Source organism: Salvelinus alpinus, chromosome 5 (assembly GCF_045679555.1).
Source record: "Salvelinus alpinus chromosome 5, SLU_Salpinus.1, whole genome shotgun sequence".
In the NCBI taxonomy this organism is placed as follows: Eukaryota; Metazoa; Chordata; class Actinopteri; order Salmoniformes; family Salmonidae; genus Salvelinus; species Salvelinus alpinus.
In genome coordinates, this window is record NC_092090.1 from 15,286,058 (window position 1) to 15,301,057 (window position 15,000).

General features: G+C 45.8%; 1 protein-coding gene across 1 annotated transcript in view; it reads left to right on the plus strand.

The window, feature by feature from the left end:
• Nucleotides 1-1,131: 1,131 nt before the first annotated feature.
• Nucleotides 1,132-15,000, plus strand: part of LOC139575609 (A disintegrin and metalloproteinase with thrombospondin motifs 7-like) — a 43,127-nt gene continuing 29,258 nt past the window's right edge. Inside the window, exons 1-6 of the mRNA XM_071400749.1 lie at nucleotides 1,132-1,601; nucleotides 2,356-2,569; nucleotides 3,575-5,860; nucleotides 6,364-6,516; nucleotides 6,917-7,090; nucleotides 9,493-9,639. Of these exons, the coding sequence (XP_071256850.1) occupies nucleotides 1,189-1,601; nucleotides 2,356-2,569; nucleotides 3,575-5,860; nucleotides 6,364-6,516; nucleotides 6,917-7,090; nucleotides 9,493-9,639 (3,387 nt within the window). The 5' untranslated portion in view covers nucleotides 1,132-1,188. The remainder of the gene's footprint in view (nucleotides 1,602-2,355; nucleotides 2,570-3,574; nucleotides 5,861-6,363; nucleotides 6,517-6,916; nucleotides 7,091-9,492; nucleotides 9,640-15,000) is intronic.

Consider the following 15,000-nt stretch of genomic DNA (forward strand, 5'->3'; position numbering starts at 1 on the left):
TCATCAACGATCTCTCTGTACCATAGATTCATCATTCATCTTCCCTTGATCCTGACTAGTCTACCTGTCGCTGAAAAACATCCCCGCAGCATGATGCTGCCACCACCATGCTTCACCGTAGGGATGGTGCCAGGTTTCCTCTAGACATGACGCTTGGCATTCAGGCTAAAGAGTTCAATCTTGGTTTCATCAGACCAGAGATCTTGTTTCTCATGGTCAGAATCTGTAGGTGTCTTTTGGCAAACTCCAAGCGGGCTGTCATGTGTTTTTTACTGAGGAGTGGCTTCCGTCTGGCCACTCTACCATAAAGGCACGATTGGTGGAGTGCTGCAGAGATGGTTGTACTTCTGGAAGGTTCTCTCATCTCCACAGAGGAACTCTGGAGCTCTATCAGTGACCATCAGGCTCTTGGTCACTTCGCTGACCAAGTCCCTTCTCCCCCGATTGCTCAGTTTGGCCGGGCGGCCAGCTCTAGGAAGAGTCTTGGTGGTTCCAAACATCTTCAATTTAAGAATGATAGAGGCCACTGTGTTCTTGGGGACCTTCAATGCTGCAGACATTTTTTTGGTACCCTTCCCCAGAGCTCTGACTCGATACGATCCTGTCTCGGACCTCTACGGACAATTCCTTCAACCTCATGGCTTGGTTTTTGCTCTGACATGCACTGTCAATTGTGGGACCTTATATAGACAGGTGTGTGTCTTTCCAAATCATGTCCAATCAATTGCATTTACCACAGGTGGACTCCAATCAAGTTGTAGAATCATCTCAAGGATGATCAATGGAAACAGGATGCACCTGAGCTAAATTTGTAGTGTCATAGCAAAGGGTCTGAATACCTATGTAAATTATGTTCTTTATAATACATTTGTAAAAATGTCTAAAAACAATTTTTTTGCTTTGTCATTATGGGGTTTTGTATGTAGATTTCTGAGGATTTTTTTTATTTTATTTCATCCATTTTAGAATAACAAAATGTGGGAAAGGGGTCAAGGGGTCTGAATACTTTCCAAATGCATTGTAGATGGGTTTACTACAACTCAGTTGACAGACCAACATTTACTGTAGGAATCTGCTTTGAAAGCTATTAATCAGTAATGTATCTTAAACTGTGGAAACATTTGACTTGTGTTCATGCCTGTGTGAGTTTCTGTTCTGAGACCTGCTTCTTGATGCGTGTCCGAGGATATGTCTGGGTGCTTTGGTGTGTGTCTGCGTTTTAAATGTTTAGATGTGTGTGTATGTGTAGTATACATGTCTGTCTGTCTCTGTTCTTCTGTGTTAGAATCTGTGTGGGTCTTTCTGTGTGTGTGTTTGGGGGGGTCTTTCTGTGTGTGTGTGTGTGTGTGTGTGTGTGTGTGTGTGTGTGTGTGTGTGTGTGTGTGTGTGTGTGTGTGTGTGTGTGTGTGTGTGTGTGTGTGTGTGTGTGTGTCATTTCTAACAGCTGTTCCTGTGTATCCCTCTGGAATTCCAGGTGTCCAGCGACAGATTGTTCACTGTGTGGAGAGGACCTCTGGGATAGTAGAAGAGGGCTACTGTGACTCAACGACCCGTCCTGACGATAAACGAGCCAGCTGCAATGAGGAGCTTTGCCCGGCCATGTGAGTTTGCCCCCAGGACCAGATTTATACTGGGATAAGACCCACTGTAGGGCTTGCATGCTCTCTCACACACACACACCTTTGTAAACATACACACACATACATGCACACGCACGCACATACACACAAATCATACATGCGTTCATAAACACACCAGAAAGGCCTCCCGAGTGGCGCAGTGGTCTAAGGCACTGCATCGCAATGCTAGCTGTGCTGCTAGAGATTCTGGGTTTGAGTCCAGGCTCTGTCACAGCCGGACACGACCGGGAGACCCATGGGGCGGCGCACAATTGGCCCAGCGTCGTCCGGGCTAGGGGAGGGTTTGGCCAGCAGGGATGTCCTTATCCCATCGTGCACTAGCGACTCCTGTGGCAGGCCGGGCACAGTGCACGCTGACACGGTCGCCAGGTGTACGGTGTTTCCTCCGACACATTGCTGTGGCTGGCTACCGGGTTAAGTGGGCATTGTGTCAAGAAGCAGTGTGGCTTCGTTGGGTTGTGTTTCGGAAGATGCACGGCTCTCGACCTTCGCCTCTCCAGAGTCCTTACGGGAGTTGCAGCGATGAGACAAGACCGTAACTACCAATTGGATACCACGAAAATGGGGGGAAAGGGGTAAAAAATATATATAATAATAAACACACCAGAAAGAATACACCCTCTCAAACATGCACTAAGCATAAACACACACACACACACCAAACACACACACATTACACTTTCTGTCTGTCTTTCTTTGTGACCATTCCATTCAGATGGTGGGTGGGCGAGTGGCAGAAGTGCTCGGCCACGTGCGGTGAGAAGGGCTTGGCCAAGAGGACGGTGCTGTGCATCCAGGCCGTAGGTCTGGAGGAGAACAGAGCCCTGCAGCCCTCTGAATGTCACCACATGCCCAGGCCTGAGTCAGCGGCGCCTTGTAACGCTCATGTCCCCTGCCCCGCGGACTGGTCCACAGGCAACTGGTCAGAGGTGAGGAGGCCATTCAGGGGAATGTGATATGGCTCCAGCAGTGACTCACACAGAGAAGGGAGAGACTAAGGAAGGAAGGAACATCTGGTCTCGTCTTGTTTAATGTGGAAAATGCTGCATTTTCTGCACTGGGCATACAAGTTGAAACAGAGGCTAGTTTTACTCTGGTTCCACGACATTTGAGTGGAGTAGACATGGGAAAGATTTTGAGGAAGCAGCTAACACACAGTGTATAACCTAATTAAAATGTATACTCACTTAATTGTAAGTGAAAACTCTTATGAGCACCATGAAGGGTAGAGCAGGCGGACAGGTCCTGAAGGGTAGAGGAGGCGGACAGGTCCTGAAGGGTAGAGGAGGCGGACAGGTCCTGAAGGGTAGAGGAGGCGGACAGGTCCTGAAGGGTAGAGGAGGCGGACAGGTCCTGAAGGGTAGAGGAGGCGGACAGGTCCTGAAGGGTAGAGGAGGCGGACAGGTCCTGAAGGGTAGAGGAAGGAGGCGGACAGGTCCTGAAGGGTAGAGGAAGGAGGCGGACAGGTCCTGAAGGGTAGAGGAAGGAGGCGGACAGGTCCTGAAGGGTAGAGGAAGGAGGCGGACAGGTCCTGAAGGGTAGAGGAAGGAGGCGGACAGGTCCTGAAGGGTAGAGGAAGGAGGCGGACAGGTCCTGAAGGGTAGAGGAAGGAGGCGGACAGGTCCTGAAGGGTAGAGGAAGGAGGCGGACAGGTCCTGAAGGGTAGAGGAAGGAGGCGGACAGGTCCTGAAGGGTAGAGGAGGTGGACAGGTCCTGAAGGGTAGAGGAGGTGGACAGGTCCTGAAGGGTAGAGGAGGTGGACAGGTCCTGAAGAGTAGAGGAGGTGGACAGGTCCTGAAGATTAGGTGTGTACAGTACCATGTTGTTTATAAAGATGGCACTCTAACTGGTGTTTAGCGGTTGTAAATTTAAAGCTGTGTTATCGATCAGTTACCAGTCTGTCCTAATCTGACCCTCTTCTGCTTCTCCCATAGTGCTCGCTGACGTGTGGCGGTGGTGTGCGGAGCCGAAAGGTTGTCTGTTCCAGAAACACAGGGGTGGACTGTGACCCCCGAAAGAATCCCAGTTCCCTTACTCCATGCTACCTCCAGGACTGTCCTCAGATCATCGACGTCTTCGGTGGCAGCAATGACTGGTCTGGCAGTGGCTCGTCAAGCAAGGAAATCAATGAAATCAACTCCATCCCTGACTCCAACCCCCTGCCCAAACACAGTACGACTAGAGCTCAGCCAAGGGCCCCTAACAATCTGAATAACATCATCCCCCATCCGAATCACATTGACAAGACTACTGACAACTCAGCCAAAAACAATGTACCGGTGGACGATTTTTACTACGACTACAACTTCATCAAATTCCACGAGGACATTTCCTATGACTTTGGCTTGGGGAACAACGGTAAAGACTTGGTGGATGATCTTGGACTAGATCCACAACAGGAGCCTAAACCAAGCTCTAGTGCAGAAGAACATGTTTACAGAGAAACTACAACAGATCCTCCCACAGCTACCTCACCCATTTCTACCACTTTTAAGACGACTCCTTTCATTAGAGAAGTCGAGGAACCACAAGACCCTAACCTGGACAATGCAGACGTTGATGGAAGACCACAGATGGAGAAACCCAATGAAGTAGAGAGAGAGGAGGAGGATGTACTCCTTTCAGAGGACTATTTTCTACCTGTTTCCACCACACCCTCAGCACCAGTTTTAGGGACCAGGTTTTCACAAAGCTGGAAAGGAACAAACGGTAATTTTGGTTGGCCTCATTACCTCAGCTCAGCAGCCAGCCCGGTGTCCACTAGCATGGGGACCACTGAGAACACACATGTGCCCCAGAGTGAAGAAAATGATGATGAAAACACTGACATTTATGTCCATTTTGATGTGGAAGACGGCAATGTTGGTACAACCATCGAATGTACCACCACTGCCCCTGTCAGCCATGACTATGAAGATGGCACCGTAACCACAACAATGGTAGAAGAGGTGAAAGAAGTGGGTGTTTTGGACTACAATTCCCACCAGGAGACTGCAATTGGACTACAATCCCCTGGCTACCAAGATGAAACGGAGAGCCCGGTTCCACCCCTGGATCCACCTTCCCCAGGTCCTGTGTTTGAGTTTGAAACATACGAGGACAGCTTTTTCACCACAACCCTGTCCCAATGGGAGGCAACCACCTCTCTTCCATACGCGCCACCAGCCCCAGACTCCACTGAGGATTACAATGGCGTTTTCCCTGGTGAACCAGACTTTGATCAGCAGGACTTTGAAATTGAGCCCAATGCTGATAGCGAAGTCAATTTAGGGGTCACCGACAGTGACTTCACCGTGACCTCACGTCCTGTCTCTCAGGAGCCACATCTTCCACCCTCTCCTCCCCCACCTCTTTCCCATTCACTCTCAGGAAACCAGGAGAACATCAAACACAGCACATCAACAACTGGAAGTGACTCCTCTCCTCCTACTTATCTGGAAGGAGACCCTCAGTCTCCACCTCCGTCAATGTTAGCAGAGACAGAGCCAGCCACAGCCCAGTTAGAGACAGACATTTCAGCACAGTCCTCCACGACTGGGCCAACTCCATCTAAAGGGGCCAATGCGGGCCCTCCAGTCCCCTCCCCATACGGGTGGTCAGAGATTGACTACAATGAGATCCTCATCCCCCCCATGCTGAGATCCAGGGGCTTGGACCCTCCCCTCACATACCAGCCCCCAGTGGATGTCACCACAACCACTCCCCAGGATGGCACGAAACCCATGCCCCTCACCCAGTCTGAGCCAGCCGTGCCCCCCACCCAGTCCCCTGAGCCAGCCGTGCCCCCCACCCAGTCCCCTGAGCCAGCCGTGCCCCCCACCCAGTCCTCTGCGCCAGCCGTGCCCCCCACCCAGTCCCCTGAGCCAGCTGTGCCCCCCACCCAGTCCCCTGAGCCAGCTGTGCCCCCCACCCAGTCCTCTGAGCCAGCTGTGCCCCCCACCCAGTCCCCTGAGCCAGCTGTGCCTCCCACCCAGTCCTCTGAGCCAGCCATGCCCACTCTGCCAACCCATTCTCCCACTACACTCTGGTGGACACCAGAGCCAACCCCAGTGCCAAGCCAAGCTTCAACTCCAATCGCCACAGCTTCAACTCCAATCGCCACAGCTTCAACTCCAATCGCCACAGCTTCAACTCCAATCGCCACAGCTTCAACTCCAATCGCCACAGCTTCAACTCCAATCGCCACAGCTTCCTTCTGGAGAGCCGGCAACTGGAGCGCAGTGAGTTGCACCACTCTCTATGCATTCCACACATTCTCCCTGGTGGAAATGTAGTGTGTGGGAGGAACAAGGCCCAGCAGTGTGCCACTATTAATGTCCCCATCCCTTTATTATGCTGACATACTGTCACCCTGGTCTCAGGTTCCTACAGAAACAACCCAACTCTCCTATCATGATGAATGGCTGCTCTCTGACCTTTTCAGATTGCCAGCAGGGAAATATATCAGCCCAACAGGTCATGACACAGTGCATGCCACTTTCTGTCTGTGTTTTAACAGTGAAATCAAATATGACTTGCACTCTCTCAAAGTCAACCACATTCACTCTGTACAGAAAGACAGAACAGTCTCTCGTGTTCTACTGTGTTGGGTTTTTAAATGAGGAAGTATTTTGTCCTCCGTGACTAATCTCTATGTATCTGAATGGGCTGCAACTCTTACAATGTATTACAAGATATTGAATGGTGCCTGGTTCACTCCTCACTGCCTCCCCTTGTGTTGCAGTGTTCTACTAGCTGTGGTCTGGGGGCCATCTGGAGGCTGGTGGTCTGCAGCACGGGACTGGTGTCTGACTGTGACCTGACCAAGAGGCCTGTGCCGGCCCGGCGCTGCTACCTCCGACCCTGCTCCTCCTGGAGGATAGGGAACTGGACCAAGGTAAGGCCCCACACCAGGGAGTGGACGATAATGGAATGTTTTAGCGATAACTCAGGGATGGTTCGATAATGGAATGTTGTATGATGACTCATGTTTGGGACGATAATGAAATGTTGTGTCATGACTCAGGCATGGGCCGATAATGGAATGGTGTAGCGATAACTCTGGGAAGGGACGATAATGGAATGTTGTACCATGACTTAGGCATGGGACGATAATGGAATGTTGTAGCGATAACTCATGGATGGGGCGATAATGGAATGTTGTATCGCAATAACAATGATGGGACAATGGAATATTAATGCATTAATAATAAATCAGTCAGTATAGTATCAAGCAACTTTTTATCACGATAACAGGATTGTTTAAGCCCCGTCCCTCTCACCCTCTTTCGCCCCAGTGTTCCAAGAACTGTGGTGGTGGGGTGACCCTGCGTGAGATCCACTGCTTTGACACCAGGGACCAGAGGCCTTTGCGGCCCTTCCACTGTCAGACTGTGTCTACCCGGCCGGTGGCCCGCATGCCCTGCCTACCCCAGCCCTGCCTGGACTGGTACTCTTCTTCCTGGGGACAGGTTAGTTACATCCTTTCCTCCCATCTCCTTCTCTCCTTACCTCTCTCCTTACTACCCATAGTTATGCCTAACCTCTCACTGTCATAGTTGGGGTTATCTTCTGTGACAGTTCATTTGTAATAAGAAGTTATCATTACTGTGATAATTGATGTGTAATAAGGGGTTATCACTGATAGTCGATGTGTAATAAGGGGTTATATTCACTGTGATAGTTGAAGTGTAATAAGGGGTTATATTCACTGTGATAGTTGATGTGTAATAAGGGGTTATATTCACTGTGATAGTTGATGTGTAATAAGGGGTTATATTCACTGTGATAATTAATGTGTAATAAGGGGTTATCACTGATAGTCGATGTGTAATAAGGGGTTATATTCACTGTGATAATTGATGTGTAATAAGGGGTTATATTCACTGTGATAGTTGAAGTGTAATAAGGGGTTATATTCACTGTGATAGTTGATGTGTAATAAGGGGTTATATTCACTGTGATAGTTGATGTGTAATAAGGGGTTATCTTCACTGTGATAGTTGATGTGTAATAAGGGGTTATATTCACTGTGATAATTGATGTGTAATAAGGGGTTATCACTGATAGTCGATGTGTAATAAGGGGTTATATTCACTGTGATAGTTGAAGTGTAATAAGGGGTTATATTCACTGTGATAATTGATGTGTAATAAGGGGTTATCTTCACTGTGATAATTGATGTGTAATAAGGGGTTATCACTGATAGTCGATGTGTAATAAGGGGTTATATTCACTGTGATAATTAATGTGTAATAAGGGGTTATATTCACTGTGATAATTGATGTGTAATAAGGGGTTATATTCACTGTGATAGTCGATGTGTAATAAGGGGTTATCTTCACTGTGATAATTGATGTGTAATAAGGGGTTATATTCACTGTGATAATTGATGTGTAATAAGGGGTTATATTCACTGTGATAATTGTGTAATAAGGGGTTATATTCACTGTGATAATTGATGTGTAATAAGGGGTTATATTCACTGTGATAATTGATGTGTAATAAGGGGTTATATTCACTGTGATAATTGTGTAATAAGGGGTTATATTCACTGTGATAATTGATGTGTAATAAGGGGTTATATTCACTGTGATAATTAATGTGTAATAAGGGGTTATATTCACTGTGATAATTGATGTGTAATAAGGGGTTATATTCACTGTGATAATTGATGTGTAATAAGGGGTTATATTCACTGTGATAATTGTGTAATAAGGGGTTATATTCACTGTGATAATTGATGTGTAATAAGGGGTTATATTCACTGTGATAATTGATGTGTAATAAGGGGTTATATTCACTGTGATAATTGATGTGTAATAAGGGGTTATATTCACTGTGATAATTGATGTGTAATAAGGGGTTATATTCACTGTGATAATTGTGTAATAAGGGGTTATATTCACTGTGATAATTGTGTAATAAGGGGTTATATTCACTGTGATAGTTGATGTGTAATAAGGGGTTATCACTGATAGTTGATGTGTAATAAGGGGTTATATTCACTGTGATAATTAATGTGTAATAAGGGGTTATATTCACTGTGATAATTGATGTGTAATAAGGGGTTATATTCACTGTGATAATTAATGTGTAATAAGGGGTTATATTCACTGTGATAGTTGAAGTGTAATAAGGGGTTATATTCACTGTGATAATTGATGTGTAATAAGGGATTATATTCACTGTGATAATGTGTAATAAGGGGTTATATTCACTGTGATAGTTGAAGTGTAATAAGGGGTTATATTCACTGTGATAATTAATGTGTAATAAGGGGTTATATTCACTGTGATAGTTGAAGTGTAATAAGGGGTTATATTCACTGTGATAATTAATGTGTAATAAGGGGTTATATTCACTGTGATAATTAATGTGTAATAAGGGGTTATATTCACTGTGATAATTAATGTGTAATAAGGGGTTATCACTGATAGTTGATGTGTAATAAGGGGTTATATTCACTGTGATAGTTGAAGTGTAATAAGGGGTTATATTCACTGTGATAGTTGAAGTGTAATAAGGGGTTATATTCACTGTGATAATTAATGTGTAATAAGGGGTTATATTCACTGTGATAGTTGATGTGTAATAAGGGGTTATATTCACTGTGATAGTTGAAGTGTAATAAGGGGCTATATTCACTGTGATAATTGATGTGTAATAAGGGGTTATATTCACTGTGATAATTGATGTGTAATAAGGGGTTATCCACATAGTTCCCCTCATGCAATGTTAAGTGCTTTGAGACTGTCTGAAAAGCAATACGCACAGTCATGGTTATCCTTAAGTGTGTGTGTGTGTGTGTGTGTGTGTGTGTGTGTGTGTGTGTGTGTGTGTGTGTGTGTGTGTGTGTGTGTGTGTGTCCCAGTGCTCTGAGGTGTGTGGGGGAGGGGAGCAGCAGCGTCTGGTTACCTGTCCAGAAGAGGATCGCTGTGATGAGGACCATCTGCCCAGCAACATCCAGGCCTGTAACAGCCAACCCTGTACCCAATGGGTCACTGGCTCCTGGGGACAGGTAAGAAACACATACTGTACACACACACACAAACACAGCCTACAGGTGTTGTGTGTATGTGAAGGATGTACCATTGTGCCTTCATTTACAGTAATGTTGCATTGTATTGTGTACCTACTCACATGCACCCACACAGAGAGACAATCACCGCACCATACAACGTGATTGTTTACGCTCTGCAGTAGTAGATGTTCTGTCTTCGACTTTAATGTGTGAATCACAATACAGGATCAAAACAATTCAGGAGTGTAAACAAAGGAATAGGAACTCCTAGGTGGGAGAGTAGAATAGAATGGAACTCCTAGATGGGAGAGTAGAATAGAATGGAACTCCTAGGTGGGAGAGTAGAATAGAACTCCTAGGTGGGAGAGTAGAATAGAATAGAACTCCTAGGTGGGAGAGTAGAATGGAACTCCTAGTTGGGAGAATAGAATGGAACTCCTAGGTGGGAGAGATATAATGGAACTCCTAGGTGGGAGAGTAGAATGGAACTCCTAGGTGGGAGAGTAGAATGGAACTCCTAGTTGGGAGAGTAGAATAGAACTCCTAGGTGGGAGAGTAGAATAGAATGGAACTCCTAGGTGGGAGAGATATAATGGAACTCCTAGGTGGGAGAATAGAATGGAACTCCTAGTTGGGAGAGTAGAATAGAACTCCTAGGTGGGAGAGTAGAATAGAATGGAACTCCTAGGTGGGAGAGTAGAATAGAACTCCTAGGTGGGAGAGTAGAATAGAATAGAACTCCTAGGTGGGAGAGATAGAATAGAACTCCTAGGTGGGAGAGATAGAATAGAACTCCTAGGTGGGAGAGTAGAATGGAACTCCTAGATGGGAGAGTAGAATGGAACTCCTAGTTGGGAGAGTAGAATAGAATAGAACTCCTAGGTGGGAGAGTAGAATGGAACTCCTAGATGGGAAATTCACAAACGCATGCAACTTGTAACTGAATGGAAATGGAGCTGATGCTCTGCTTTGAATAACACAGAAACCCATATTACCTTATGAGAACTCTACAAAGCCTTCTCTTCAGCAAAGAATAGAATGACTGTGGTTTTGTTAAAACCCGCAATACAACGCTATTTCTGAGTCTGAACTTGGAAACTACAAAATGATTATTGACTTCAAGCTGCAGAAGATGAGCACCGCAACATGTTTCAGACCTCATGCTGTTCAGCCAGCAATTACATGACTCATCCAGAGCCCACACCTCCCTCCATCACTCCTTCCATCCTCCCTCAGAAGTTGCAGCCAAACCAGTCTTTGATAGCAGCAAGTACTGCTTTAATCCCAAACCACGTCAAAATTGCAAGACACCCTTTACTAGGAGGGAGAGAGGAAGTGAAAAAAAATGCACACACACCAAGTCCTCCACTACGCCTTTGTATTGCCTCCCTCAAACTAGTGTCTGACCTAGCTTAACACGAGCACACACACAGAGCCAGGCTCCCTATGGATTTGTGTGTTTGTGTGTGCCAGGCACGTGCCCACCTCGGGGGCTTGATGAGGAATGACTTTCACCATGATTAGAATGTGGGGGAGATGGAGCCATCAGGCCTGCTGCTGTGTAGCTGATGTGCTTTGATTTGCTCAGTGGTAATGGCCTTAAGAGGAGGGAGAGCCAGGCTGAGCCAGGCTGCTGTGGTACACTATAGGAAGCAAGAAAGCTATTGATGAGGGTAGCCGAGGTTTGTGGCAGACGCTGTGCATCTAATCTAATTACTGTGGTCAAGAACACTCTATAAATGGACTGATGTCGTAGTTACTGCACATTACCGACCGGATCAATCACCGCCTGTTGTCAATCAATGTTCTTGGTGAACTGTGATTAAAACTGTGTTTGCCTGTTCTTCTGTGGAAAACACCTCATCTTGTTACTGCCATAGGATTGGTTCATTATTGAACCTTTTGGAGGATTGCACTCCATTTCTTTATCTGTTAAGGGGGACACACAACACCAGTACAGTATTGCAGCAGGTAGTCACATATAGGGCTGTAGCGGTGATTGTCAAGCAAATAACTGCCGGTCTCACGGTAATTGACCGTTAATTAACATTAACATATTTAGCATCTTCTAGCTTCCACACACAGCCTACAAGCCACTAATGCAGACCTTTGGAACATCTACATTTAAAAAAGTCTAATAAATCCATGTAATATAGCCTACACCTTCTCAATAAATCCATTATCTATTACAGGCAGGTCTAAAGAAACATGGTAGGAAGAAGAACAGAATAGCATACTCTGAGTTGTCCTTATGTTAGGTCCTGATCCAGCTATGTCATATGGCTGTGGGCTACACTAGTTCATTTAGCAGACAAGATTTGGTTAGAATGGCATTATTTTATATTACTTTATAGTATGAAGAATACAGTCGTGGCCAAAAGTTTTGAGAATGACACAAATATTAATTTTCACAAAGTCTGCTGCTTCAGTGTCTTTAGATATTTTGGTCAGATGTTACTATGGAATACTGAATTATAATTACAATAATTTCATAAGTGTCAAAGGCTTTTATTGACAATTACATGAAGTTGATGCAAAGAGTCAATATTGGCAGTTTGACCCTTCTTTTTCAAGACCTCTGCAATCCGCTCTGGCATGCAGTCAATTAACTTCTGGGTCACATCCTGACTGATGGCAGCCCATTCTTGCATAATCAATGCTTGGAGTTTGTCAGAATTTGTGGGTTTTTGTTTGTCTACCCGCCTCTTGAGGATTGACCACAAGTTATCAATGGGATTAAGGTCTGGGGAGTTTCCTGGCCATGGACCCAAAATATCAATGTTTTGTTCCTCGAGCCACTTAGTTATCACTTTTGCCTTATGGCAAGGTGCTCCATCATGCTGGAAAAGGCATTGTTCGTGGATGGTTGGGAGAAGTTGCTCTTGGAGGATGTGTTGGTACCATTCTTTATTCATGGCTGTGTTAGGCAAAATTGTGAGTGAGCCCACTCCCTTGGCTGAGAAGCAACCCCACACATGAATGATCTCAGGATGCTTTACTGTTGGCATGACACAGGACTGATGGTAGCGCTCACCTTGTCTTCTCCGGACAAGCTTTTTTCCGGATGCCCCAAACAATCGGGAAAGGGGATTCATCAGAGAAAATGACTTTACCCCAGTCCTCAGCAGTCCAATCCCTGTTCCTTTTGCAGAATATCAGTCTGTCCGTGATGTTTTTCCTGGAGAGAAGTGGCTTCTTTGCTGCCCTTCTTGACACCAGGCCATCCTCCAAAAGTCTTCGCCTCACTGTGCGTGCAGATGCACTCTGTACTGGTGGTGCCTCGATCCCGCAGCTGAATCAACTTTAGGAGACGGTCCTGGCGCTTGTTGGACTTTCTTGGGCGCCCTGAAGCCTTCTTCACAACAATTGAACTGCTTTCCTTGAAGTTCTTGATGATCCGATAAATGGTTGATTTAGGTGCAATCTTATCCTTGCCTGTGAAGCCCTTTTTGTACAAAGCAATGATGACGGCACGTGTTTCCTTCCAGGTAACCATGGTTGACAGAGGAAGAACAATGATTCCAAGCACCACCCTCCTTTTGAAGCTTCCAGTCTGTTATTCAAACTCAGTAAGCATGACAGAGTGATCTCCAGCCTTGTCCTCGTCAACACTCACACCTGTGTTAACGAGAGAATCACTGACATGATGTCAGCTGGTCCTTTTGTGGCAGGGCTGAAATGCAGTGGAAATGTTTTTGGGGATTCAGTTCATTTGCACATTCTGGCGTATATGCAAATTGCCATCATACAAACTGAGGCAGCAGACTTTTTTTTTGTAATATTTTCTCAATAATTTGAGGGATTGTGCATATGCAGCTATTCTGTGTTGAGCGGTTAACAAAGACACAGGTACTCCTATATGCTTAATTTAAAGTTATTAATGTAACTCTGTTCTACAAACGTTGGGCTATATGTTTTGATTTTTTTATACATTGTAAGGCTGCATGATGCGACTCTAAAATTATTTGTAAAAAAATCGCATTAAAAAGCATGAGCTCTGCTTTGTTTTTTGTGCATGCTGTACACACTTCATCAGTCTCTCATTCACAATTTGACAAGCACTTGATAATGTCTCGAATTTCCCAGCGTCCTCCCCTTTATGTGGCCGTAATGCCCTCTAAAGCAAATCCTTGCCTTTTGCGGCCAGTGGCTGTTGTGCCCTTGAGCTGAATTTAATAATTTAAATTCCCTTCTCCCTACGTGCTCCGAAGCACCTCTCACTCACATACAGTGGGGAGAACAAGTATTTGATACACTGCCGATTTTGCAGGTTTTCCTACTTACAAAGCATGTAGAGGTCTGTAATTTTTATCATAGGTACACTTCAACTGTGAGAGACGGAATCTAAAACAAAAATCCAGAAAATCACATTGTATGATTTTTAAGTAATTAATTTGCATTTTATTGCATGACATAAGTATTTGATACATCAGAAAAGCAGAACTTAATATTTGGCACAGAAACCTTTGTTTGCAATTACAGAGATCATACGTTTCCTGTAGTTCTTGACCAGGTTCGCACACACTGCAGCAGGGATTTTGGCCCACTCCTCCATACAGACCTTCTCCAGATCCTTCAGGTTTCGGGGCTGTCGCTGGGCAATACGGACTTTCAGCTCCCTCCAAAGATTTTCTATTGGGTTCAGGTCTGGAGACTGGCTAGGCCACTCCAGGACCTTGAGATGCTTCTTACGGAGCCACTCCTTAGTTGCCCTGGCTGTGTGTTTCGGGTCGTTGTCATGCTGGAAGACCCAGCCACGACCCATCTTCAATGCTCTTACTGAGGGAAGGAGGTTGTTGGCCAAGATCTCGCGATACATGGCCCCATCCATCCTCCCCTCAATACGGTGCAGTCGTCCTGTCCCCTTTGCAGAAAAGCATCCCCAAAGAATGATGTTTCCACCTCCATGCTTCACGGTTGGGATGGTGTTCTTGGGGTTGTACTCATCCTTCTTCTTCCTCCAAACACGGCGAGTGGAGTTTAGACCAAAAAGCTATATTTTTGTCTCATCAGACCACATGACCTTCTCCCATTCCTCCTCTGGATCATCCAGATGGTCATTGGCAAACTTCAGACGGGCCTGGACATGCGCTGGCTTGAGCAGGGGAACCTTGCGTGCGCTGCAGGATTTTAATCCATGACGGCGTAGTGTGTTACTAATGGTTTTCTTTGAGACTGTGGTCCCAGCTCTCTTCAGGTCATTGACCAGGTCCTGCCGTGTAGTTCTGGGCTGATCCCTCACCTTCCTCATGATCATTGATGCCCCACGAAGTGAGATCTTGCATGGAGCCCCAGACCGAGGGTGATTGACGATCATCTTGAACTTCTTCCATTTTCTAATAATTGCGCCAACAGTTG